At 43.8% G+C, this 25,245-nt stretch overlaps 1 protein-coding gene across 4 annotated transcripts in view; it reads right to left on the bottom strand.

Moving 5' to 3' along the window:
- TACC1 (transforming acidic coiled-coil containing protein 1) overlaps positions 1–25,245 on the bottom strand; it is a 126,723-nt gene that overhangs the window by 84,707 nt on the left and 16,771 nt on the right. Inside the window, exon 1 of one of the 4 annotated variants that reach the window (XM_040242969.1) lies at positions 11,676–11,827. The exons of 1 other annotated variant lie outside the window; for it this stretch is intronic. In XM_040242969.1, coding sequence (XP_040098903.1) covers positions 11,676–11,752 — 77 coding nt within the window. In that variant the 5' untranslated portion in view covers positions 11,753–11,827. Of the gene's footprint in view, positions 1–11,675; positions 11,828–25,245 lie in introns of those variants that run through there. 2 more of the 4 variants (XM_040242973.1, XM_040242974.1) reach the window with 2 other exon arrangements.

Here is a 25,245-nt window from a genome sequence, read left to right as displayed (position 1 = left end):
TTAAGCTATCAGGCTTTTATGGGGACATGCAGTGCAAGACAGATGTACGGGCTATATTAGAAAGAGAACTATCTTGCCTTCAGAAAATAGATACGATTCTAACCCCTAAATATAAGTAAGCCAAATATAATTTCTTTTTTAAAGCCAAATATAATTTATTTTGCCTAAAATTGCTATTAATAACACTCACAGCAGACACATCATCAGATTGGCTAAAGGTGAAATTGTACCAGGCACAGCAAAACAAAGTAAAATAAAGATACCCAAAGTATCCTTAACAGTAAGAATCCAGAGAATGAAGAAATGTCAAAGTGAAGGATTCTCGCACTTTCCAAGGTTCCCAAGTCTCCAGAGGTAGAAGAGGTGGATGATCAGGAGGAGGGGAGGAGAGTGGGTTATCATTTGTCATTCTTGATCTAAATCTGCTAGGACTTTATATCATGTTACTGCAGAAACTAAAGTCTAGACAGTACATGAAAAATGTGAGCCTGCCAAAGCATGCGGGTGACCTGAGAACATTTGAGGGCACTACTGTTTCTGCACAGGATGCTAAATTGTTTGAAATGAAACCTTCAGACGTACTGCAGAGTGACCCAGGGCGGTGTAAGACCTACAAGAAAAGTTAAGTTATTAATGTCCTTTTGCCCCAAACTCCTTTCACAAGTTACCTCCCCTTGTCCTGCTGCTGCTGCTGCTAAATCGCTTCAGTCGCGTCCGACTCTGTGCGACCCCATAGATAGCAGCCCAGCAGGCTCTCCCGTCCCTGGGATTCTCCAGGCAAGAACACTGGAGTGGGTAGCCATTTCCCTCTCCAATGCATAAAAGTGAAAATGAAGTTGCTCAGTCGTGCGACCCCATGGACTGTAATTTCTGGCAAATGTCCTGCCCCTAATACTATCAATGAATATTCAGATTTTATACATTTAGAAATGCTTTCCTCGGCCCTTGTAAATTTCCATGTAAATAATAAATAACAGTCACAGTGCCTGAACATAAGAAAGTGGTCAACTCAAATTTGTTGAATGAGTGAGAATAGAGAAAAAGCCATCAAGGGTTAAACAGAAGGAAAGAATTTTTTAAATGGTGTTACTGCACAGGGAATTCCCTGGTGGTCCAGTGGCTAGGACTGGGTGCTCTCACTGCTATGGGCCTGAGTTCAAGTCCTGGTTGGGGAACTAAGATCCCACAAGCAGCACCACATGGCCAAAAAAAAAAAAAGTATTACAAATCGGTGGGGAGAAAAAGGATTATTTAAAAATACTAGTACTGGAGTAACTGGTTATCTATTTTGAAAAAATACATATTAGAGCCTTATCTTACACTAGTAATTCTAGAAATTTCAGTAATTGGAGTAATTGGTTTCTTATAAAGAGAAGGACTTCATGAAACAACTGGAAGAAAAGAGTTATCTCATTTGAGGACAGGGAAGAGCTTACTATAAGTACAAAACAGAGGGGGGAAAACCCAAAAGCAAAGCATGATAAGTTGTTTTATATTAAAAAGTAATGTGACTACTAACTGTAATATGCTCTAGAACAGAAAAAAAAATCAGGTTAAAAACTAAGGAAATCTAAATAAAATATGGACTTTAGTTAATAACAGTATATTAGTGATGGTTTCAATAACTATAACAAAAGTACCATAGTATAGCAGACGTTAATAATAAGGAAAACTGCTTGTGGAATTTATGGGGACTCTTGGCACTTCTGCCGAAATTTTCTGTAAATCCAAAATTGTTCTAAAATAAAAAGCTAATGAACAAAACACCTCCCCTTCAAAACAAAACAAAAATGGAAGACAACAGCCAGGCATGTAGGTCTCTGGATTCAAGCTGCCTAGGCTTGAATCTCAATTCTGTCACTCCAGCTGTGACAGTCTAGACAAGTTAATTAACCTCTCTGTATCTGTTTCCTTGGGCTTCCCAGGTGGCACTAGTGGTAAAGAACCCTCTTACCGATGCAAGAGACATAAGAGACAAGACTTTGGTCCCTGGGACTGGGTTATTTGGGGCTTCCTTGATATCTCAGTTGGTAAAGAATCTGCCTGCAATGCGGGAGACCTGGGTTTGATTTCTGGGTTGGGAAGATCCCCTGGAAAAGGGATAGACTACCTACTCCAGTGTTCTTGGGTTTCCCTGATGGTTTAGCTGGTAAAGAATCCGCCTGCAATGTGGGAGACCTGGGTTCAATCCCTGGGTTGGGAAGATCTCCTGGAGAAGGGAAAGGCTCCCCACTCCACTATTCTGGCCTGGAGAATTCCATGGATTGTATAGGCCAGGGGGTCGTAAAGAGTCAGACACAACTGAGCGACACTTTCACTGGGTTATTTTAAGAGGTTTGACAGAAAACAACAAAATTCTGTAAATCAATTATCCTTCAATTAAAAAATAATTTTAAAAAATCATATTAGTGAATGCACGTGGGAGACTAACATTTTCCAAGAACATAGTAAGTGCTCAGCAAATGTTAGCTGACTTCATAGTATAAAGAATTCTCACCAAAAAATGTAGAAAAATTAGTGCGTGCATGCATACTAAGTCACTCGAGTCATGTCCGACTCTGTATGATGCTATGGACTGTAGCCCTCCAGGCTCCTCTGTCCGTGGGATTCTCCAGACGAGAATACTGAAGTGGGTTGCGTGCCCTCCTCCAGGGGATCTTCCCAACCCAGGGATTGAACCCAGGTCTCCTCCTGCATTGAATGGAGATTCTTTACCATCTGAGCCACCAGGGAAGCCCTGAAAAATCAGTACCTCGGTATAAAACTGGCAAAGAGAAATTAAGATATTAAGAAATTACAAATGACTGATAAGGAACTGGGTGCTTAACCACTGTGGTCCAGTGGTTAAGAGTCTTCCTTCCAATGCAGGGGATGAGGGTTCAACTCCTGGCCAGGGAACGAAGATGCCACATGTCTCTGGGCAACTGAGCCCGCACTCCACAACTACTGAGTCCCTGAGCTCTGGAGCTTGTGCTCCAGAACAAGCCTTTAAACTAGAGAAGGCCTGTGTGCTGCAGTGAAGACCCAGGGCAGCCAAAAAAACGGCAAATAAACATACAGGGGGGAGTTCGCCCTCACTGATAAGGAATGTAAAAAGTCAAACCAAGATTATAATTTTTTCCTCTTACCAAACTGGCAAAGTGCCTAGCATAGGAAAGGATACTATTACACTGCTAAAGTGGCAGTGGAAAAAAAGTTATGACCAACCTAGATAGCATCTTAAAAAGCAGAGACATTACTTTGCCAACAAAGGTCCATCTAGTCAAAGCTATAGTTTTTCCGGTAGTCATGTATGGATTCGAGAGTTGGGCTATATAAGAAAGCTGAGCGTCGAAGAATTGATGCATTTGAACTGTGGTATTGGAGAAGACTCTTGAGAGTCCCTTGGACTGCAAGGAGATCTAACCAGTCCATCCTAAAGGAAATCAGTCCTGAATATTCAGTGGAAGGACTGATGCTGAAGCTGAAACTCCCTTCTTTGGCCACCTGATTCGAAGAACTGATTCATTTGAAAAGACCCTGATGCTGGGAAAGATCGAAGATGGGAGAAGAAGGGGAAAACAGAGGATGAGATGGTTGGATGGCATCACCAACTCAGTGGACATGAGTTTGGGTAAACTCCAGGAGTTGTTGGACAGGGAGGCATGGCGTGCTGCAGCCCATGGGGTCACAAAGAGTCAAACATGACTGAGCAACTGAACTGAGCTGAAAGTGGCAGTGTGAGGGTGGGGGGTATAATTTGGGATGACTTTGGGGGGAATAATTTGACAATATACAGTAATACATAACAAAATATACCCTTTAGAATATTTACATTTTTTACTCTATAATTAAACTTCTAGGAATGTGTTCTAAATTATTGACCAGAGATGCACAAATAATTATAAGAATATTTATTAACTGTGTTAACTTAGATGAGCAAAAATGGCAAGCCTCATGCATAACTGGCAGGAAGGTAAAATGGTAAAGTCCTTTGGAAAACAATTTGCTGGTTCCTTCATAAGTTAAACATAGAGTTACTACGTGCATGCGTGCTCAACCGTGTCTGACTCTTTGCGACCCATGGACTGTAGCCCCTCTGTCCACAGGACTCTCCAGGCAAGGGTACTGGAGTGGGTTGCCATTTCCTACTCCAGGGGATCTTTCTGACTCAGATATCAAACCTGTGTCTCTTGTGTCTCCTGCATTCACCAGCAGATTCTTCACCACTGTACCACCTGGGAAGCCCCAGAGTTATGAGGTGACCCAGCAATGCTGCTGCTGCTGCTAAGCCGCTTCAGTCGTGTCCAACTCTGTGCAACCCCATAGTCGGCCGCCTACCAGGCTCCCCCGTCCCTGGGATTCTCCAGGCAAGAACACTGGAGTGGGTTACCATTGCCTTCTCCAATGCCTGAAACTGAAAAGTGAAAGTGAAGTCACCCAGTCGAGTCTGACTCTTAGCGACCCCATGGACTACAGCCTACCAGGCTCCTCCATCCATGGGATTTTCCAGGCAAGAGGACTGGAGTGGGGTGCCATTGTCTATTGCTGCTGCTGCTGCTGCTAAGTCGCTTCAGTCATGTCCAACTCTGTGTGACCCCATAGACGGCCGCCCACCAGGCTCCCCCGTCCCCGGGATTCTCCAGGCAAGAACACTGGAGTGGGTTGCCATTTCCTTCTCCAACGCATGAAAGCGAAAAGTTAAAGTGAAGTTGTTCAGTCATGTCCGACTCCTAGCAACCCCATGGACTGCAGCCTACCAGGCTCCTCCATCCATGGGATTCTCCAGGCAAGAGTACTGGAGTGGGGTGCCATTGCCTACTCCTCAGCAAATACCCACAAAGAACTGAAATCAGGTATTCAATCAGATACTTGCACATCAGTGTGTGTATCGGCACTATTTACAACTGCCAAAAGGTGGAGGCAACCCAAGTGTCCATCAAGAGATGAACAGATAAACAGAATGTGGTCTCTACATACACAGGAATATTATTAAGCCAGTCAAAGGAATGAAACTGTGAAACATGCTACACATGAGTGAACCTTCAGGACATGATTCTAAGTTAACTAAGCCAGCCATAAAAGGACAAATATTCTATGATTCCCAAATATTCTATGATTCCACTTAAATGACAGTTTCGATGGATGTTCAAAAAATTTCTACAGCAACTGGGGACCTAAATGATTTCAATGACTCTATTTAACAGGTAAATAGAGACATAAAGTAGAATAGAGGTCACCGGTGGCTGGGGGACGGAAGCAAGGGGAGTGATTATTTACTGGATGCAGAGCTGCTCTTTGGGATGATGAAAAAGTGTGAATGGATACTTGTGACGGTAACACAACATGGTCAGTGGACTTAATTAAACACAAAAATGATTAAAATTGTGAATTTTATCTTACATATACTTTACAATAAAAAATTGCCAAAAAAAAAAAAAAAAGCATCCTATAGGACTCAGAGCGAGTTTCAGAACATGGACCTGCATGGTACGTTCCATGGCCATTCAGGATGCTACCGATTCATCTCCTGACCTGGGGTGAACAAATTCACACAGCCTGCAGCCCACTCTGGCTACCAGCCAACAAAGATATTAAATAACCCGCTTCGCTAGCCCAGGACACCAGCAGCTGTGCCCATCCGCCCTGCTCCCCCCCACCTCTTGATTTTTGACATGAAATATACACCAGCCGAAATATACACCAGCCCGGAGAAGCTGTGGGGTGGAGTTAAGGGTGGGGAAGTGCTCCCTGATGCTCAAAGAAAGAAGCAATTGAGCAAAACCAGACCAGAACCTCCTTGGAGTCTCAATCCTTGAGAGAGTATCTCTCTTACCTTTTAATAATTTGCAAAAAGGGATTTTTTTCCCTTAGTAACTCTTGTTTAGTATATCAGCTACCCTCTCCATCTAGAAGTTGTGCTATCTAAACTCAACATACACACACAAATAATTCCCATGTCCTACAATGCAAACCATTTCCTGGGGGGGCTGACTTCACCAGAGAGAGAGGCAGCCAACATCCTCTAAAAATTATATATTTCCACCATGTCACCAGTCTCTCCCTCAAGCTAAGTACTTCTTTTAACATTTTTTCATAGAGCAGGTTTTTCTGGATCTTGTCCACAAACTGACTCTAAGTCTCTCTCTTAACTGTACACTAAAACAGTTTTGATGGATGTTCGAAAAATTTCTACAGCAACTGGGGACTGAAATGTTTTCAATGACAGTAAAAATTGAGCGGTGAACAACATTATGAATTTGAAAGCCGTGGGTTTCAAGTACGTTGCCTCCTAAGATTACTTGTTTTGAATCCTGTTTGCTTGTGTCTAAAACTTCAAAGCCAGCACCTCTTTATGTCAGGACTTGCGTTCATCAAAAGGCTCTATCTTTTGTTGTTGTTATCTCTGTTGTTGTTGCTATCTCTGCAGTTCATGAGACCTTTATAGAACCTGCATATAATTCACGTGATCAGAAAACCCCAAGGCAAAAACACTCCAGTTCTCAGAAACTCTTGACTTTGCCCATAATCTAATCCATTAGAATATATTCCAAATGCAAACCAAGATTGCCCTAGAAATTTAACTGAAAGCGTTGACAAGTGCATTATAGTTCATTCCTCACGGACAAACTCAACACGCCCTAGATGAGTTAGTTACACACCACAGTCCTTACGGAAAAATAGGTTCTGCTTTATGTCATTGTCCAAACCGCTCCACAAATTATTTACTGCTCTTAGAAAACCCATCTTGGCCCCATTGCCAAAAACAGTTCAACTCAGGAGTTAGTGTTTTCAAACATTTCACCAAACTACCACATCCCCAAACACAGGGCCATTCTCAGGACAGTGCTTCTTTCTGGAAAACGGAAATTAATTGAGGAAAAAGTTAATTCGAAAGAGCCAGTCTTGGTTCTCCAAGAGGCCTCGCTGAATTAGCACGCAAGTCAACCTTCCCTTTAGAAGAGAGCTGTGTGTGGGTGCTAAGTCACTTCAGTTGTGTCCGACTCTTTGCAAGCCTACAGACTGTAGCCCTCCAGGCTCCTCTGTCCACGGGATTCTCCAGGCAAGAATACTGGAGTGGGTTGCCATGCCCTCCTCCAGGGGATCTTTTTGACCCAGGAGTCAAACCCACATCTTCTGCATTGGCAGGCAGTTTTGTGTTTGTTTTTTTTTTATCACTAGAGCCACCTGGAAGGGCCCCAGAACAGACTCAGTTCAGTCGCTCAGTCATTTCCGACTCTTTGCAACCCCATGAATTGCAGCACGCCAGGCCTCCCTGTCCATCACCAACTCCCGGAGTTCACTCAAACTCACGTCCATCGATTCGGTGATGCCATCCAGCCATCTCATCCTCTGTCATCCCCTTCTTCTCCTGCCCCCATTTCCTCCCAGCATCCGAGTCTTTTCCAATGAGTCAACTCTTCTCATGAGGTGGCCAAAGTACTGGAGTTTCAGCTTTAGCATCAGTCCTTCCAAAGAACACCCAGGACTGATCTCAGCCTTACTCAAAATATACATCCCACAGAAGCGAGCATAGCACCTGGTTTATAGGTACATATACATGGGAATACCAGAAATATCAATAACCTCAGATATGCAGATGACACCACCCTTATGGCAGAAAGTGAAGAGGAACTAAAAAGCCTCTTGATGAAAGTGAGAGTGAAAAAGTTGGCTTAAAGCTCAACATTCAGAAAACAAAGATTATGGCATCTGGTCCCATCACTTCATGGGAAATAGATGGGGAAACAGTGGAAACAGTGTCAGACTTTATTTTGGGGGGCTCCAAAATCACTGCAGATGGTGATTACAGTCATGAAATTAAAAGATGCTTACTCCTTGGAAGAAAAGCTATGACCAACCTAGACAGCATATTCAAAAGCAGAGACACTACTTTGCTGACTAAGGTCCATCTAGTCAAGGCTACGGTTTTTCCAGTGGTCATGTATGGATGTGAGAGTTGGACTGTGAAGATGGCTGAGCACCGAAGAAGTGATGCTTTTGAACTGTGGTGTTGGAGAAGACTCTTGAGAGTCCCTTGGACTGCAAGGAGATCCAACCAGTCCATTCTGAAGGAGATCAGCCCTGGGATTTCTTTGGAAGGAATGATGCTAAAGCTGAAACTCCAGTACTTTGGCCACCTCAAGTTGACTCACTGGAAAAGACTCGGATGCTGGGAGGGAATGGGGGCAGGAGGAGAAGGGGACGACAGAGTATGAGATGGCTGGATGGCATCACTGACTTGATAGACGTGAGTCTGGGTGAACTCCAGGAGTTGGTGATGGACAGGGAGGCCTGGCGTGCTGCGATTCATGGGGTCACAAAGAGTCGGACACGACTGAGCAACTGAACTGAACTGACACATGGGAATGTATTAATAACTCAGGTAAGCAAGCACGCTTTAGGTACCAACCCTGCACTAATAATACACACTAGTTCATAAGGTAGGTATGATTATCATTGCCATTTTAAAGATGTGGACATCTGCCCAACTGAAGAGTTAAGTGATTACTTTCCAAAGCTTCCTGAACTAAGCTACTGCTGGAATTCCCGCCCAGGTCTGCCTGATCCACAGCTTCTGCTCTTAATCACTGTCTGTGCAGCCTCCCTGAATAACTGAAATGACACTTCCCTGTAGCTTTTACCAAAGCCAACTCACTTGCTTCCTCCGGTTTGGGGAAGGTAGACCTTCCTACAAGCCTATAAGCTATAATTTTCCATAATAATCAGTTTTATCTTAAAATCAGAACTTTCTCTTCATACATGTCCATACTTGTTTACATTTCTTTTTTAAAGTAATTTTATTTTATTTATTGGCTGCACCTCATGGCATGCGGGATCTTAGTTCATCGACCAGGGATTGAACCCTTGCCCTTTACAATGGCAGTGTGGAGTTTTAACCACTGGACCACCAGGGAAGTCCCCCATATGTGTTGATATTTCATAGTAGAACTCTGTTAAGACAGATTTACCTGGTTAAATTTCATACCTGATTAAATTCTTCTAAAATATAAATTGTGAGCATTCTGAAACATACTTTTCTCCCTCAAAAGACAAATGCCAGTATTTACACATCACTTGTGAGATTTTCGTATATTTTTATTTTTTAAAAAAAGGAACAATAGATTTTGAAAATGCAACAGCCCGAGTAGGGGAACTTCCTTGAGGTCAGTGTTATCCGTGGCCACCATGTGTCCGGCAGGAAATCTGTAGCCGGTGACATTAACAATGACCGTGGAGACACTTGTGGCTGTACATCCGAATGAGGCAGGATAAAAAGCATGCTTTTCGCTTTTCATGTATATCACAGGCATCAAAGCTCGTATTTCTCATCTTTCACCCGGTCTGTGCCAAGTGGTTTGTAGGGCTGACTCATTAAGCCTGCACACTCTGATGAGGCCGAAACTCTCAACACAGCCCACATGTGTTTATGTCCTTCTTAATGCCCTCATTCCAGCAGAGTAGGGCATTCCTGGGTGGTATTCCTAGGCTTAGACCAAAGTTGGCTTTAATGATTATTTTTAGGCAAGCTTTGGTAAATACATAAGGCATGTGCAGAATCTCCTTGGAGAAAGAGACCCTCTATTCCAAAAGCACAGGATAATCTGACAATCGAGAATCAATTCCTCACCTGGACAGCTGAATCCAGCACAAAAAGCCCTGAGTTCATTTCTCCAGCATCCTATCAGAGAAGATTTAAATATTTACTTTTGAGTTACACCAGCCACATGCTCACCAAGATTAAATAGTCAACCGTCATCCTTGGCTAAAACAACTTATTGCTCAGAGATAAAACCTATTAGCTTGGTTTTCCTATAAATATATGATCTTTATGTCACCCTCAGAGCAGCCTGTGAAGTGGCGTTGTCATCATTCCCAGTTTACATACAAGGAAGCAGACTCAGAGAGGTTAAGGACCAGATAAAAGAGGTCCAGATACTCAGGAGCAGAGCCTAAAATTCAACCCCAGGCAATCTGCCTCTCAAACTCTGAACATCATCTCAGTTATTACACTGCCTCTTCTATTTGCTTGTTTATTTAATATTTATTTATTTGGCTGCATTGGGTCTTAGTTGTGGCCCAGGGATCTCCAGAGGAGGGTTCAGTAGTTGCGGTGCAGGGGCTTAGCTGCCCTATACCCGCCACACCCCCCACAACATGCTCCTGCCTCATGAAAGCTTAGTTCCCAAACCACGGATCGAACTCTCATCCCCTGCACTGGAAGGCAAAGTCTTAACCACTGGACCACCAGAGGCATCCCTTACGTTTGCTTTTTATAAAGTTAAATCAACTTTGGCAATTTTTTTCTCATTAGCTATAAGCATTGCTAATTCAGATTTCCCCCTCATTTGCGAGGAATTAAAGGAAAAAGTGGGGTGTGTTCTGCCTGCTGAGATAAAAGTTTGTTTCCTAAAATCAATCCCAACGCTCCCATGGGAAATGGCTGCAGCAGGACCTCTGGAATCAGAATCTCGGTCCCCTACTTTGTAGCTCTGTGACCTTGAACAAGTCACTTCTCTTTGTATTGATATTTCAGCTTCCTCACCAATAAAATGAGGGTCATAACAAACGAATTCAGTGTTCTTGGGGACTAACACGCAGAGTATTTAGAACAGGGTTTGGCACATTTTTAATCTACTCAATAATTCTCAACTATTTTTATGATTAATAAGATGCCTGGACTAAGTTTAGATTCGAGAACATATGTAAACCATCAGGAGGAACAACTAACATGTCTATCATCTGGATATTCTGGAAATTACTTTGTCTTGAAAAGAGAATCCAAAGAGGCCCCTCCCATGGCCCAGGCTGTCTGTATGTGATGGCTAAGTGTATCTTTCTCAAACTAAACAGCTTTGGCACTGGCTGAATTAAAATAGAGTATGGATTCTTTGACATTACCTCCAAGACACACACACACACTTTAAACATTTTTAATTAAACGCTTAAAGATGGCTTGGGTTCTCAGATAAATAGTTATCATCAACACATCCTCTCTGCGATAAGACAGCAAGGCCATCTTTCAAACCGCAGCAACTTGCTCTAAATCACGTTCCTAAAAATGGCCCTTCGAAACTTGCATTTCAGTACTTGGTGTCCCCAGTTGTTGCTGTCCCAGAACAAAAGCCTAATTGCTGCCGCTACAATACAGTCCTTTCTCTGAGATCATCGCGAAGCCCTCGGAGCAAACAAGAGGGAGTTCTTGCGCACAACGAGCACGGCATCAAGTTCCAGGACCCTGAAGGCCAACACGAGCTGAGTTATCTTTGCGACTCGAGTCCCTTTCTAATCTCTACTCCTGCGGCAACTGGCTCCATCTCGGGGGTGTTTCTGAGCCCTTGAGGACACGTGTGTGTTCCTGCTTGGACGAGTCTGGAAAACTTCGGGGTCCTCTAATCCCCGCCTCCCCCCGCCCCGGGCTCAGCAAGGGCGGGCGCGGGTCAGTAGCCCGCCTGCCGGCGATACTGTCCCCGTGGGGTCGTGGTCGTGCGTCCCTCGGGCCCCGCAAGGTGAGGCTCGGGGCGGGATGTCCCACCCGGCCCACCCCTGCACCCTGAAGGCGCGCGCGGGAGTCCCCACTTTCCCAGCCCGGGTGGGACGGGCGCCGTGCGCTCCCATCCCGAGCCGGTACTCAAAGCCCCAAACAGCGGCCCCGGGGGTCTGGGGGGCGGGGAGTGGGGGGTGCTGGGACTCACGCGGTCTCTCGGGGTCTCGGGGACCTCTCCGCGGTCGGCTCCCGGCCCCTCGGGCTCTGAGAGTGGGCACCTCCCATGGCTCAGAGCGCGGGGCCCCGGCTGCGCCCACCGGTGCTTGCTCCGCGGCGCGCCGGCCCGGCCCGGACCCCGCCGGGAGGAGGAGGCGGGCGCCGGAGGAAGGGTGGGGCCGCGGGGTGGGCGGGGGTGCCGGGGACAGGGTCCCGGCCGCCGGGAGCGCCGGCGAAAGGGCGTTGCTGGAGACGCTGCGACTTCTCCGCCAATCGCAGGGCTCGGCCCGCCCGGCGGCCCGGGGACCCCCGCGCGGAGATCCCGCCCGGGCGAGGCTGAACGCGCGGGTCACGCAGCCAGAGAGCCCCGCTCCGGGCGGCGGAGGGCGACAGGTGGACTCGGGAGGGGGGAGCCCGGCTGCAGTCGCCCTCCCAGTTCGCCCGGGCCGCGGGCCGGCCCCCGGGGAGCCCCCGCGCGCGGCTGCCAGCGGCGCAGCTGGGAGGGGGCCCCGCGGGGCGGCGGTGCAGAGAAGCCCCGGGAGGGGGCGGTGTGCGCCGCCACCCCAGACCCGGGCCGCCTTCCCTGCCAGGCGGCCTCCCCCAGCTGCTTGTCCGGCACAGAGAGCTGCGCAGAGTCGTGTAGAAAACGGAGGGGACCTGTTCGTGCCCCCCCAAACTCGAGACAAGTTCCTGCGCCCTCCCCGAGTCTTGCTCTCTTTTCATTTGTAAAATAAGAGGGCTATGATCATTCTTGACCTCTTAATGTCCCTTCCGGTTCTGACAACCAGTGAATGATTCCTCTTCCGAACTCTTGTGTTGGAAATAAGATCCTGTCCCTCCCATCACCCCTGTGTTGTACCTACTCATACTCCTTACAGGGTTTCCCTGGTGGCTCAGATGGGTAAAGAATCTGCGTGCAATGCAGGAGACCCAGGTTCAATTCCTGGGTTGGGAAGACCCCCTGGAGCAGGGAATGGCAACCCACTCCAGGATTCTTGCCTGGAGTATTCCACGGACAAAGGAGTCTGGTTGGTTACAGTCCTTGAGGTCACAAAAAGTCGGATTCAACTGAGAGGCTAACATACACCCCATACTCCTTATAACTTCCTTTCAAAATATTTCAGGCTCTACTTCATCCGTTCCCACTTCCCAATTCGCTCCCCTCCAGCTATCTCTTCTCCATCCCAGGGTTTCTTTTAGTTTAAAATATGGAATGCCCTCTTTTCCTAACACCTGTTTATCCTTCCAGACCCAATTCAGATTGCCTTCCACACCACTATCCTGCATTCTGATCTTACAGCTTTTCATTATTGCCTGTCCTTCACTAGAAAGTAAACTCCGCGAAGACTGGGAGTTTATTTCGTTTTGTCTTCCCAGTACTGCCGGGCACATACCTAGTAGATAACCATCAGTGCTGATAAATGCATCCATTCTACATATGTTAGCACCCTGCTCCCATACCACTTGTTAATTCCTCCAGCATAGCACCTACCTCGGAGAAGGCAATGGCAGCCCACTCCAGTACTCTTGCCTGGAAAATCTCATGGACAGAGGAGCCTGGTAGGCTGCAGTCCATGGGGTTGCTAAGAGTCTGGCACGACTGAGAGACGTCACTTTCACTTTTCACTTTCATGCACTGGAGAAGGAAATGGGAACCCACTCCAGTATTCTTGCCTGGAGAATCCCAGGGACAGAGGAGCCTAGTGGGCTGCCGTCTATGGGGTTGCACAGAGTCGGACACAACTGAAGCAACTTAGCAGCAGCAGCAGCAGCACCTACCCATCTTATTTTGCAACTATCTCTTCATTTATTTGTCTTTCAGTTCTTCAAGGGCAAGAAAACCCTTATCTCTGTACCCAAGTTTACTGCCTGGCACAACGCCTGTATCCTGGTTTATGTACAATAAATATTTGCCAAATGAATGAATGAGTCTGTGGTTAAGCACACAGACTGGTGCTGAACGTTAACTTCCTCCTTGAATGGAAGCTACAGCTAGGAAAGAAGTATGCGGCTACATTTTCATGTTTCCACAAAGGATGGGAAACCCCTACTATATTTACAATGACTCTCTCTTTTTTTTATGTCAAATGTTGACTTCCTGTTTATACATTATCTTTACCCTCCCATAGCCAGCAAGTCCCCAGCGTTCAGGATGCTGCTGCGTTGTAGATAGACATAAACAAGCAGAATATTTGGGGCTGGGAAAAGAAACATTAATTAGTACATCAGTAGAGTGAGATGGGGGAATGAGGTTTTGTGGGGAGGATTTCATAGAGCTGAAAAAAGTTAACTCTTGGCAGATAATTTTTTTTAGAAGTTCGAATTCTGCCGGCATTCTGTCTGGAATATTAAGGCAATATGATTGAAGTGTCATTGAGAAGGCCAACAACCCTGTCAGAGCTGTGGCCCCTTCCCGAGGAACTCTTCAGCCCCTCTCAGGGAGAAAGGTGAGTCATTCCAAGGGGGAAATGGGAGGGGAAGCCTCGGCAGAAGGAAAAGCGGGATGGGAAAGTTTTATCCCCCTCCCCACCCGTAGTAGACAAGACGAGCTGTTGGGAGGAGCTTTCTTACTGTTTCTGCAGAAAAGCAGAGGGTAGCATCACTAAAATGGTTGAAAGGAAAAGAAATGAAGCCTATATCCTACTTCGGTGCAGAGAAACAGAGAGAATGAAGGGGAAAAGGAGTCTGCACAAGTATGTGAAAGGTAGTCCCACAGGGGCGCAAAGGGCGTCTCTACTGAGACGCTTGTGTTTACTGCTCTTGCTGCCCGGGCTAATATAGAGCCAGGAGTCATCAGTGAAGTCAGTGAAGGGAATTCTTTTTTTTTTTTAACTTTTTATTGGAATATAGCTGATTAACAATGTTGTGAGAGTTTCAGGTGCACAGCAAAGGAGCTCAGCCATGCATATCCATGTATCCATTCCACCCCAAACCTGCCCTCCCATCCAGGCTGCCTCATCACACTGAGCAGAGTTCCCTGCGCTGTACAGTAGGTCCTTGCTGGGTATCCATTTTAAATATAGTTGTGTGTACATGTCAATTCCAAACTCTGCAACTCCCCCTTCCCCCCACCCTTCTCCCGGGCAACCATAAGTTTATTCTCTAAGTCCGTGAGTCTGTTAGTGAAGGGAATTACTGTTTTGGGGGAAATAAACGTAATGAGGGCTTTTCAAAGAAAAGGCCTGATGGGGACCAAAGGGGTAGTATCTGATAGCCAGTGTTAGGGTTTCCCTTTGTGCTTTGTAATTCTGTTAGTAAGGCATTTTTTAAACATTGAAAAAAGAGTAAAAAAAGAAAATTTAACCAACCAAAATTCAAGATTTCCCCTGAGATGGCAAAAGACACCCTTCAGTGTCAAATCCTACCCCCCGAAGGTTACTTTTGCTCAGAAGAGGGATGTGAGCTAATGCTTAATGGGTACCAGCGTACCCTGTGCTCAGTAGTTGACAGAAGTAACCACAGTTAGTCCTCGGAGTACTGGGGAAGGATCACAGTAGGTAATATCTGTTGAACACTTTATGTGCCAGATACTTTTCTCAGTGCGTTAGATTTATTAACTCATTTAGTACATCACGGCATCTGGGGTAGGTACTTTTAGTAGCCTCAATTTACAAAGAGTGAAGTAAAGCACAGAAAGATTCAGTTCAGTTCAGTTCAGTTCAGTCGCTCAGTCGTGTCCGACTCTTTGCGACCCCATGAATCGCAGCACGCCAGGCCTCCCTGCTCATCACCATCTCCCGGAGTTCACTCAGACTCATGTCCATCGAGTCCATGATGCCATCCAGCCATCTCATCCACGGTCGTCCCTTTCTCCTCCTGCCCCCAATCCCTCCCAGCATCAGTCTTTTCCAATGAGTCAACTCTTCGCATGAGGTGGCCAAAGTACTGGAGTTTCAGCTTTAGCATCATTCCTTCCAAAGAAATCCCAGGGTTGATCTTCAGAATGGATTGGTTGGATCTCCTTGCAGTCCAAGGGACTCTCAAGAGTCTTCTCCAACACCACAGTTCAAAAGCATCAGTTCTTCAGTGCTCAGCTTTCTTTATAGTCCAACTCTCACATCCATACACGACCACAGGAAAAACCATAGCCTTGACTAGATGGACCTTTGTTGGCAAAGTAATGTCTCTGATTCTTAATATGCTATCTAGGTTGGTCATAACTTTCCTTCCAAGGAGTAAGCGTCTTTTCATTTCATGGCTGCAATCACCATCTGCAGTGATTTTGGAGCCCCCCAAAATAAAGTCTGACATTGTTTCCACTGTTTCCCCATCTATTTCCCATGAAGTGATGGGACCAGATGCCATGATCTTCGTTTTGTGAATGTTGAGCTTTAAGCCAACTTTTTCACTCTCCTCTTTCACTTTCATCAAGAGGCTTTTTAGTTCCTCTTCACTTTCTGCCATAAGGGTGGTGTCATCTGCATATCTGAGGTTATTGATATTTCTCCCTGCAATCTTGATTCCAGCTTGTGTTTCTTCCAGTCCAGCATTTCTCATGATGTACTCTGCATATAAGTTAAACAAGCAGGGTGACAATATACAGCCTTGACGTACTCCTTTTCCTATTTGGAACCAGTCTGTTGTTCCATGTCCAGTTCTAACTGTTGCTTCCTGACCTGCATACAGATTTCTCAAGAGGCAGGTCAGGTGGTCTAGTATTCCCATCTCTTTCAGAATTTTCCACAGTTTATTGTGATCCACACAGTCAAAGGCTTTGGCATAGTCAATAAAGCAGAAATAGATGTTTTTCTGGAACTCTCTTGCTTTTTCCATGATCCAGTGGATGTTGGCAATTTGATCTCTGGTTCCTCTGCCTTTTCTAAAACCAGCTTGAACATCAGGGAGTTCACGGTTCACGTATTGCTGAAGCCTGGCTTGGAGAATTTTGAGCATTACTTTACTAGCATGTGAGATGAGTGCAATTGTGTGGTAGTTTGAGCATTCTTTGCTCAACAGAAAGATTAAACACACCTAAGTCCACTCAGTAAGAAATAGCAGTGGTCCAGTGGTAAAGAATCTACCTTCCAGTGCAGGGGAGATAAGTTTGATCCCTGGTCTGGGACGATCTCACATCCCATGAAGCAACTAAGCCTGTGCGCCATGACTACTGAGCCCGCATGCTGCAAAGACTGAAGCCCACATGCTCCAGGGCCTTTGCTCTGTGACAAGAGAAGCCATCACAAATGAGAAGGCCTTGCACCGCAACTGGAGAAAGCCATCTCACAGCAATGAAAATCCAGCACAGCAATAAGTAAATGAATAAATAATAGCAGAGCCCAGGTTCTAACCCAGGTAGGCTGGATCCAGAGCTATCACACAGAACTTAGCTTCTATGCTGTATTTCCTTAATTTTTACACTGTGCACCCCACTTTAACCTGAAGAAACTGACAACTAGAGAGGTAAGTGGTATATCCAGTATTTAAACCCAGTTCTGTCTTGATTACGAAACTTATGTTTCACACGTATTTCCCCCCATCCTCAGTAATCATGCCAAATGAATACCCTTCAAAGTAGACAAGTTGGGAAGCTATATGCTTATCTTAGAGCTGTACCATCCTTCCTGTTTTGGAAATTATTTAATGCCAGCTTATAAGCCATAGGATAAAACTGGATTTACTGCTTAAGAGTCACATACTGTTCTTGAAACCAGGTAGTCCTCCAACACTGTTCTCAATTTTCAAAATAGTTTTGACTACTCTAGATCCTTTGTCTTACTGTATAAATTTTAAACTAAATTTTATTTAAATCATTTTATTTAGTAATAAAATGATTTAAATTAAACTAAATTTTATTTATTTATAAAATTATTTAAATAAATTAAAATAAAATTTAAAGTAAAATTATAAATTTCTTTTTTAAAAACCTATTTGTATTTCTACAGGGATTCTATTGATTCTATTGACTAATTCAAATGGAGATTCCCAGTTTAACAGTTTTAAGACTGTCGATCTGTGGACATGATACAGCTCTCTATTCATGTAGATTTTCTTGAATTTCCCATAGTTTTATAGTTTTTAGCCAACAGGTCTTACATAGCTCTTGCTAAATTTATTCCTAAGTGTATTTATACTATGTAAATGGAATCGTTTTATAATTTTACTTTCTAAATGTTAGTTGCTAATAAATAGAAATACAGTTGATTTTTGTATATTGTATTGTGCAGCCCTGCTAAACTCACTTATTACTTCTAATAGCTTTTTTGTGTGTTCCTTGGGTTTTCCTATACAATATCATTTGCAAATAAAGGTAGTCTTACTCCTTTCTTTATAATCTGTATGCTCTTTTCCCCTTGCTTTGCTGCATTGACTAGGCACTTCTATACATTGTTAAATAAAACTAGTAATGCTTGCCTTATTCCTTATCTTAGGTAGAAAGCATAAAATCCTTCACATTGTAGTATATTAGCTGTCAGATTTTGTAGATGCAGTTGAGAAGATTTTTTTAAATTTATAATTTACTAAAACACTTCTATGATAAAAAGATGTTGAATTTTGACAAATGCTATTTCTGCATTTATTAAAATGATCATATTGTTTTTCCCCATATTTTATTAATTTGTTGAATTGCACAGATTTTTTTTGGATGTTAGATCAGTCTTGTATAGCCACTTGATCATGGTTTATAGTTTTCTTATATGCTGCTAATATTTGGATGGCTCATATTTGTTGAGGAATTTTGTATCTATATTCATGAGGGATATTGGTCTGTAGTTTCTTTCTTAAGATGTCTTCATCTGGCTTTGGAATCAAGATAATACTGGCATCATAGAATGAGTTGGAAAGTGTTTCCTCTCCCTTTATTTTATTTTATTTTATTTTTTTTACACAAAAAGGAAGAAGTTTAAAGGAGGGAAAATGGTCTGAATACAATTAGATTAAAAAAATAAATTAGATGCATAATAATTGTGGGAAAGGATAAATCTACAATTGTTGAAGGTGATAATGGTTGTATTTTTGGAAAACACAAGAAGGTCAACTAAAGAAACTATGACAGTAAGAATTCAACAAGATAGTGGGAACAAAACAAACATAAGGATAACTTTCATTCATCAGCAACAACAAACAGAAGATATAATGGGGAAAAGATAGTACTGCTGACCTTTGAACAAGGCAGGGGTTGGAGAGGCTGGCCCCTGCACAGCTGAAAATCCTCATAAAACTTGACAGTTGGGTCTCCGTATCTGTAGTTCCACATCCATGGATTTAACCAACCATGGACCATGCAGTACTGACTGCAATATTAACTGAGAAAACAATCTTATCTAAAAAGCGGGCCTCCACGGCTGCAGTCTGTGCTGTCCAAGGCTGGTGTTGGCTGCTACCATTGTTCAGTCGCTCGGTCATGTCCAGCTCTTTGCAACCCCATGACTGTGGCCTACCAGGCTTCTCCGTCCACAGGACTTCCGAGGCAAGAATACGAGAGTGGGTGGCCATTGCCTTCTCCACTCCCTTTATTTTTTTAAGAGTTTTAAGGAGGGGGGTTCATGTTTGGGAACGCATGTACACCCGTGGTGGATTCATGTCAATGTATGGCAAAACCAATACAGAATTGTAAAGTAAAATAAAAAATAAATAAATAAAAAAGAGTTTTAAGGAATGGTATTAACATTATTTCTTCTTTAAATGTTTGATAGGGTTCACCAGTGAAACCATCTGAGCCTGGAGTTTTCTTTGTCAGAAGGCTTTTCAACTCCAAATTCTGTCATTGATACAGGGTTGTTCAAGCATTCTGTTTCTTCTTGGGTCAGCTTCATAATTTACATCTTCCCCAGAAAGTGTCCATTTCACCTAAGTGGTCATTTTTTGTTAAGCAATAACCTTTCTTGCCTTCCTTTTTCTTAATACTGGTTGATTGGTTGCATCCGGCCTCAGTTGCCACATGAGGGATTTTCCTCACAGCACGAGGGCTCTCCATTCAGCTGCTGGCTCTCTAGTTGTGGCACACAGGCTCCAGAGCACATGGACTCTGTAATTGTGGCGTGTAGGCTTAGTTGCCATGTGGGATTTTAGTTCTACAATCTGGGATTGAATCCACATCCCCTTAGGTTTTTCTATACAATATCTGTATTGATAAGCAGATTCTTAACCACTGGACTGCTGGGGAGGTCCTTAGGATCACATTTAAAGGCATAAAGTTATTCATACTACTAATAATGGATTGTTGTTTGGATCTGTTTTAATGTCTGAGGGATCTATAGCAACATCTTCTTTCATTACTGATATTGGCAATTTCTTTTCTTCTTGTTTGTCAACCAAGCTTGAAATTTACCAATCCTATTAACTTTTTCAAATGACTGGCCTTTGGTTTTACTGGTTTTCTTTTTTCTGTTCTCTATTTCATTGATTTCTGTCTTATCTTTATAATTTCCTTCCTTCTGATTGCTTTGGGTTTAATTTGGTCCACTCTTTTTCTAGTTTTAAAGGTGGAAACTTAGATCAGTGATTTGAGACCCTTCTTTTTTTCCTCTTAAAGGCATTCAAAGCTATAAATTATTTCTCTGTAAGTGCTATGTTACTTACATCCCACAAATTTTGAAATGTGTTTTTGTTATCCTTCAGTACAAAATATTTTCTGTCTCTTGTGATTTCTTCTTCACACCAGTCAATATTAAAAGGGTGTTGTTTCATTTCCAAATACTTGGGATTTTCCCCACTCTCTTATTGTTCTTAGTTTCTAATTTAATTTTGCTGTGATAGGAGGACAAACTTTCAAAATTTACCGAGACTTGTCTATGGTCCAGAATATAATCTATCCTGATAAACCCACTGTGTGCACTTGCGTATATACTTTGTGGTTGTTGGGTGAAGTGTTTCTCTAAATACCAATTAGGTCCTGGTGGCTGATACGGTTGTTAAGATTTTCTGTCTTTGCTCACTTTTGTTTGTTTATTCAATTTCTGAGAGACATTAAAATCTCCAGTTATGATGGCCTATTTCTACCTTTAATTATGTCCATTTTTGCTGCATGTATGTTGAAGCTGTTATTGAGCACAGACAAATCTGTGATCTTTATGGCGTTTTGAGTAAATAACACTCATCATTCTGTTATCTTTAGTAATAAATTCTTTTTGGAATTCTCTTTTGTTTGATGCTAATATAGCCTCTCTAGCCTTCTGTGCTTAATATTGATATATCTTTTACTATCCATCTGAAAGAGGAGAGTGGAAAAGTTGGCTTAAAGCTCAACATTCAGAAAACTAAGATCATGGCATCCGGTCCCATCACTTCACGGCAAATAGATGGGGAGACAGTGGAAACAGTGGCAGACTATTTTCTTGGGCTCCAAAATCACTGCAGATGGTGACTGCAGGATGAAAGAAAAAGACGCTTACTCCTTGGAAGAAAAGTTATGACCAACCTAGATAGCATATTGAAAAGCAGAGACATTACTTTGCCAACAAAGGTCTGTCTATGGTTTTTCCAGTAGTCATGTATGGATGTGAGAGTTGGACTATAAAGAAAGCTGAGCACAGAAGAATTGATGCTTTTGAACTGTGGTTTTGGAGAAGACTCTTGAGAGTCCCTTGGACTGCAAGGAGATCCAACCAGTCCATCCTAAAAGAGATCAGACCTGAATATTCATTGGAAGGACTGATGTTGAAGCTGAAACTCCAATACTTTGGCCACCTAATACGAAGAACTGACTTATTTGAAAAGACCCTGATGCTGGGAAAGATTGAAGGCAGAAGGAAAAGAGGATGACAGAGGATGAGATGGTTGGATGGTATCACCGACTCAGTGGACATGAGTTTGAGTAAACTCCAGGAGTTGGTGATGGACAGGGAGGCCTAGCCTGCTGCAGACCGTGGGGTCGCAAAGAGTCGGACACGACTGAGTGACTGAACTAACTAAATAGTTTTCATCCATTTCTATCTTTGCATTAAAAAGTTTTTTAAACTGGACTTTATTTTTCAGAGTAGTTTTAGGTGCAGAGGTAAAATGAGCAGAAAGCACAGAGAGTTTATATATGGCCCCTGCCCTCAAACTCACACCCCCTCCCTCCAGAGTGATACATACGTCACAACCAGTGAACCTGCACTGACATGTCATTGTTACCCAAAGTTGATAGTTTACATCAGGGTTCACTCTTGGTATGTAGCCTACAAGTTTTGGCAAATATACAATGACACGTCTTCACTATTGCTGTGTCATACGGAATAGTTTCACTGCCCTAAGCATCCTCTGTTCTCTGCCTGTTCATCCTTCCCCTTCCCTCTCCCCGGCAACCAGTGATATTATGTGTTTATTGTCTCCATAGTTCTGCCTGTTGCAGAACGTCACATAGTTAGAATCACACAATATGTAGCCTTTGAAGACTGACTGACTTAGGACATGCATTAAAGATTTCTCCATATCTTTCTTGTGGCTTAATAGCTCTTCATGAAAAGTGAAACTGAAAGTGTGAGTCACTCAGTCGTGTCCGACTCTGCGATCACACAGACTATAGCCCACCAGGCTTCTTTGTCCATGGAATTCTCCAGGCAAGAATACTGGAGTGGGTAACCATTCTTTTCTCCAGGGGATCTTCCCAACCCAGGGATCGAACCCAGGTCTCCTGCATTGCAGGCGGATCCTCTACCATCTGAGCCACCAGAGAAGCCCAATAGTTCTTCGTATGTTAGATATCTAATTTTGGGCTGTATCGTGGACATCCTGAATACTAAGTTGTGGCGATTTCAGGCTCCACTACTTTTCACTGGTGAGAGTTCTTCTTTCATTTCAGCAGATCATTTTCTCGATGGGCTTGAACTTCATTCCCTGCTTCTTGGGTGGCAGCTCCAGTCTGAGTGCAGACCTTCTGTGTAGCGGAACTGCTCTGAGTGTTTTCTGCACTCGTGTTTCAAGGGTCAGTCAGTGACTTGGTTTGGGGATCTCCTCTTTGACTTTCTGGGTTCCCCCACTTTTTCAGCATTCAGCATTTCCTGACTTCACTTCTTTCATCCCTTAGAAGAGCAGGCAGGACTTGAGAGCTTCTCATGTATGCCTCTTTATCACACAAGCCACTGTGTGGACTACACTCAGCCCTGTGCCAAAAACATTGGCAGCAGGGACTTTCCTGGTGGTCCAGTGGGTAAGTCTCCAGGCTTCCAGCGCAGGGGGTGTGGGTTCAATCCCTGGTCAGGAAACTAAGATCCTACATGCCTTGAGGTGTAGGTACAGCCAAAAAAAAAAAAAAAACCTGTGCCACAGAGACCGCTTGTCTGACTCATCTCCTCTTCTCCAAGCGACATGTAGCACCAGAATCTAACTATTTCTGTTTCTTCAATGCCTTTAGGTAATTGCATTATGTTTCCTATCCAAGTTCTAGAGTTTCTTTTTTTTATATATATATTGAGTGAGTGAGTGAGTGAAGTCGCTCAGTCGTGTCCAACTCTTTGCGACCCCGTGGACTACCAGGCTCCTCCGTCCATGGGATTCTCCAGGCAAGAATACTGGAGTGGGTTACCATTTCCTTCTCCAGGGGATCTTCCCAACCCAGGGATCGAACCCGGGTCTCCCGTATTGGAGGCAGATGCTTTAACCTCTGAGCCACCAGGGGTTAATCTATTTTTGGCTGCTTCAGGTCTTAGCTGCAGCACTCAGAATCTTTCCTTGTGGCATGTGGAATCTTCATCGTGGTGGTGGGCTTTCTCTCTAGCTGCAGCTCATTGATTCAGTTGTCCCAAGGCACGGAGGATCTTAGTCCCTGACCAGGTATTGAACCCATGTCTCCTATATTAGAAGGCAGATTCTTAACCACTGGACCACCAGTAAAGTCCTTAGAGTTACTTCTGTCAGAATGATCCTAATGCCCAGTAGAGCCTATAATATCCAGGAGTAAAAGCCCGTATCTCATTCTTATGAAATGGTAATTCTCAGCTTTATCACACATCTTACTCATCACAGTTTTGGCCTGCTTTCAAAAATCAAAGTCACCTCCACAAGATACAGATTCATTTATTCATTTGGAATACTAAAAATAATTTGCTATGGGCCCTGCAGATGTTTTAAGAGATAAGTACCAAAGTAGTTCATTGCATAACTGTAATAAGTTTGTAATCTCTCAAGGTGACAGAGACTAATATTCCCTAATACCTGTTTTCCCCCTCTCTCTTAAAACAAGTGAAAACAATGCTGGTTTTTAGATATTATGAACAAAACTATGTTTCCTAGTCTCTATTGCACTTAGATGTGACCAAGTACCTAAATTTTGGTCAATGGAATGGCAACAGAGGTGTCAAGTTCAACTTCCGAGAAGTACCACTCAGGGCCAGTGGGGAGGGTACTATGGCTTAAATGTTCGTATCCCCCTAAAATTCATATTAAAATCCGAACATGCAAAGGTGATGGTATTAGAAGAGGGAGCCGTTGGGAGACACTAAAATCATGGTGGTGGAGCCCTCATGAATGGGGTCAGTGCCCTTATAGAGCTCCAGAGAGATTCTTTGCCCCATTCACCTCGTAAGGACACAGTTAGAAGGCATTGCTATGAACTGGGAAGAGGCCCTCATTGGAAAGCAGCATGCTGGTACCACGATCTCAGACATCCAGCCTCCATAATTATGAGAAATTTTTGTTATTTATAAATGACCCAGGCTGTGGTATTTTGTAATAGCAGTCCAGATGGACTAAGACAGGAGGTGATCCCCCCCTACCGTTTTTTGTGTTTTTTTTTGACTCTTTCTTTTCCCTGCTGGCTGGAATGCTGTTGAAATAGCTGAGTTCACGAAGCCCTACATAAACTTGAGGTGGAAGGACTCTCATCCATAACACCACAGAACCTCTAAGCCTGCCCTGAATTGCCTACCAACAGATTTCTTTTAGGTAAGTGAAAAACAAACTTACATACAGTTTAGCCACTGTTAGTTTGGATTTCTCTAAGACTCAGCCAAGGCAAATACAAATCAATGTTCTCGTCATTAAAGCGGGGAGAAGAAGAGTCCCATTGTCTTGAAGTTTAAAACTCCTGTAGCTGTAAGAATTATCGTACTAGGCAGGCTACCAGTAATCACCCCATTTTGTTCTATATATAAAGAGTGCTATGTAAGCTAGTCTTAACCTTCATATTTCCAGGCCTGAAGTTCAGCTCTGGCTGAACCTCTCCATAAAACTTCTTCCCAGGCATCACTGCTAAGCAAATCTATTTGTTGTTATTTGTCGTTTAGTCCCTAAGTTATGTCCAGCACTTTTGCGACCCCATGGACTGTAGTCCGCCAGGCTCCTCTGTCCATGGGATTTCCCAGGCAAGAATACTGGAATGGGTTGCTATTTCCTTCTCCAGGAGATCTTCCCGACCCAGGGGTTGAATGTGTCTCCTGCATTGCAGGCAGATTCTTTACCATCTGAGCCACCTGGGAAGCCCAAGCAAATCTATGCCCTACTCCAAATAAACTTCCTCCAATGGAATGCTAAAGCATATTAAAAAGCAGAGACACTACTTTGCCGACAAAGGTCCATCTAGTCAAAGCTACGGTTTTTTCAGTAGTCATGTATGGACTATAAGGAAAGCTGAGCACCGAAGAACTGATGCTTTTGAGTTGTGGTGTTGGAGAAGACTCTTTAGAGTCCCTTGGACTGCAAGG

The sequence above is a fragment of the Oryx dammah genome, unplaced genomic scaffold (genome assembly GCF_014754425.2).
Source record: "Oryx dammah isolate SB20612 unplaced genomic scaffold, SCBI_Odam_1.1 HiC_scaffold_7, whole genome shotgun sequence".
In the NCBI taxonomy this organism is placed as follows: Eukaryota; Metazoa; Chordata; class Mammalia; order Artiodactyla; family Bovidae; genus Oryx; species Oryx dammah.
Note: the sequence above shows the minus strand (reverse complement) of the source record. Positions and strands in the feature narration are given on the sequence as shown.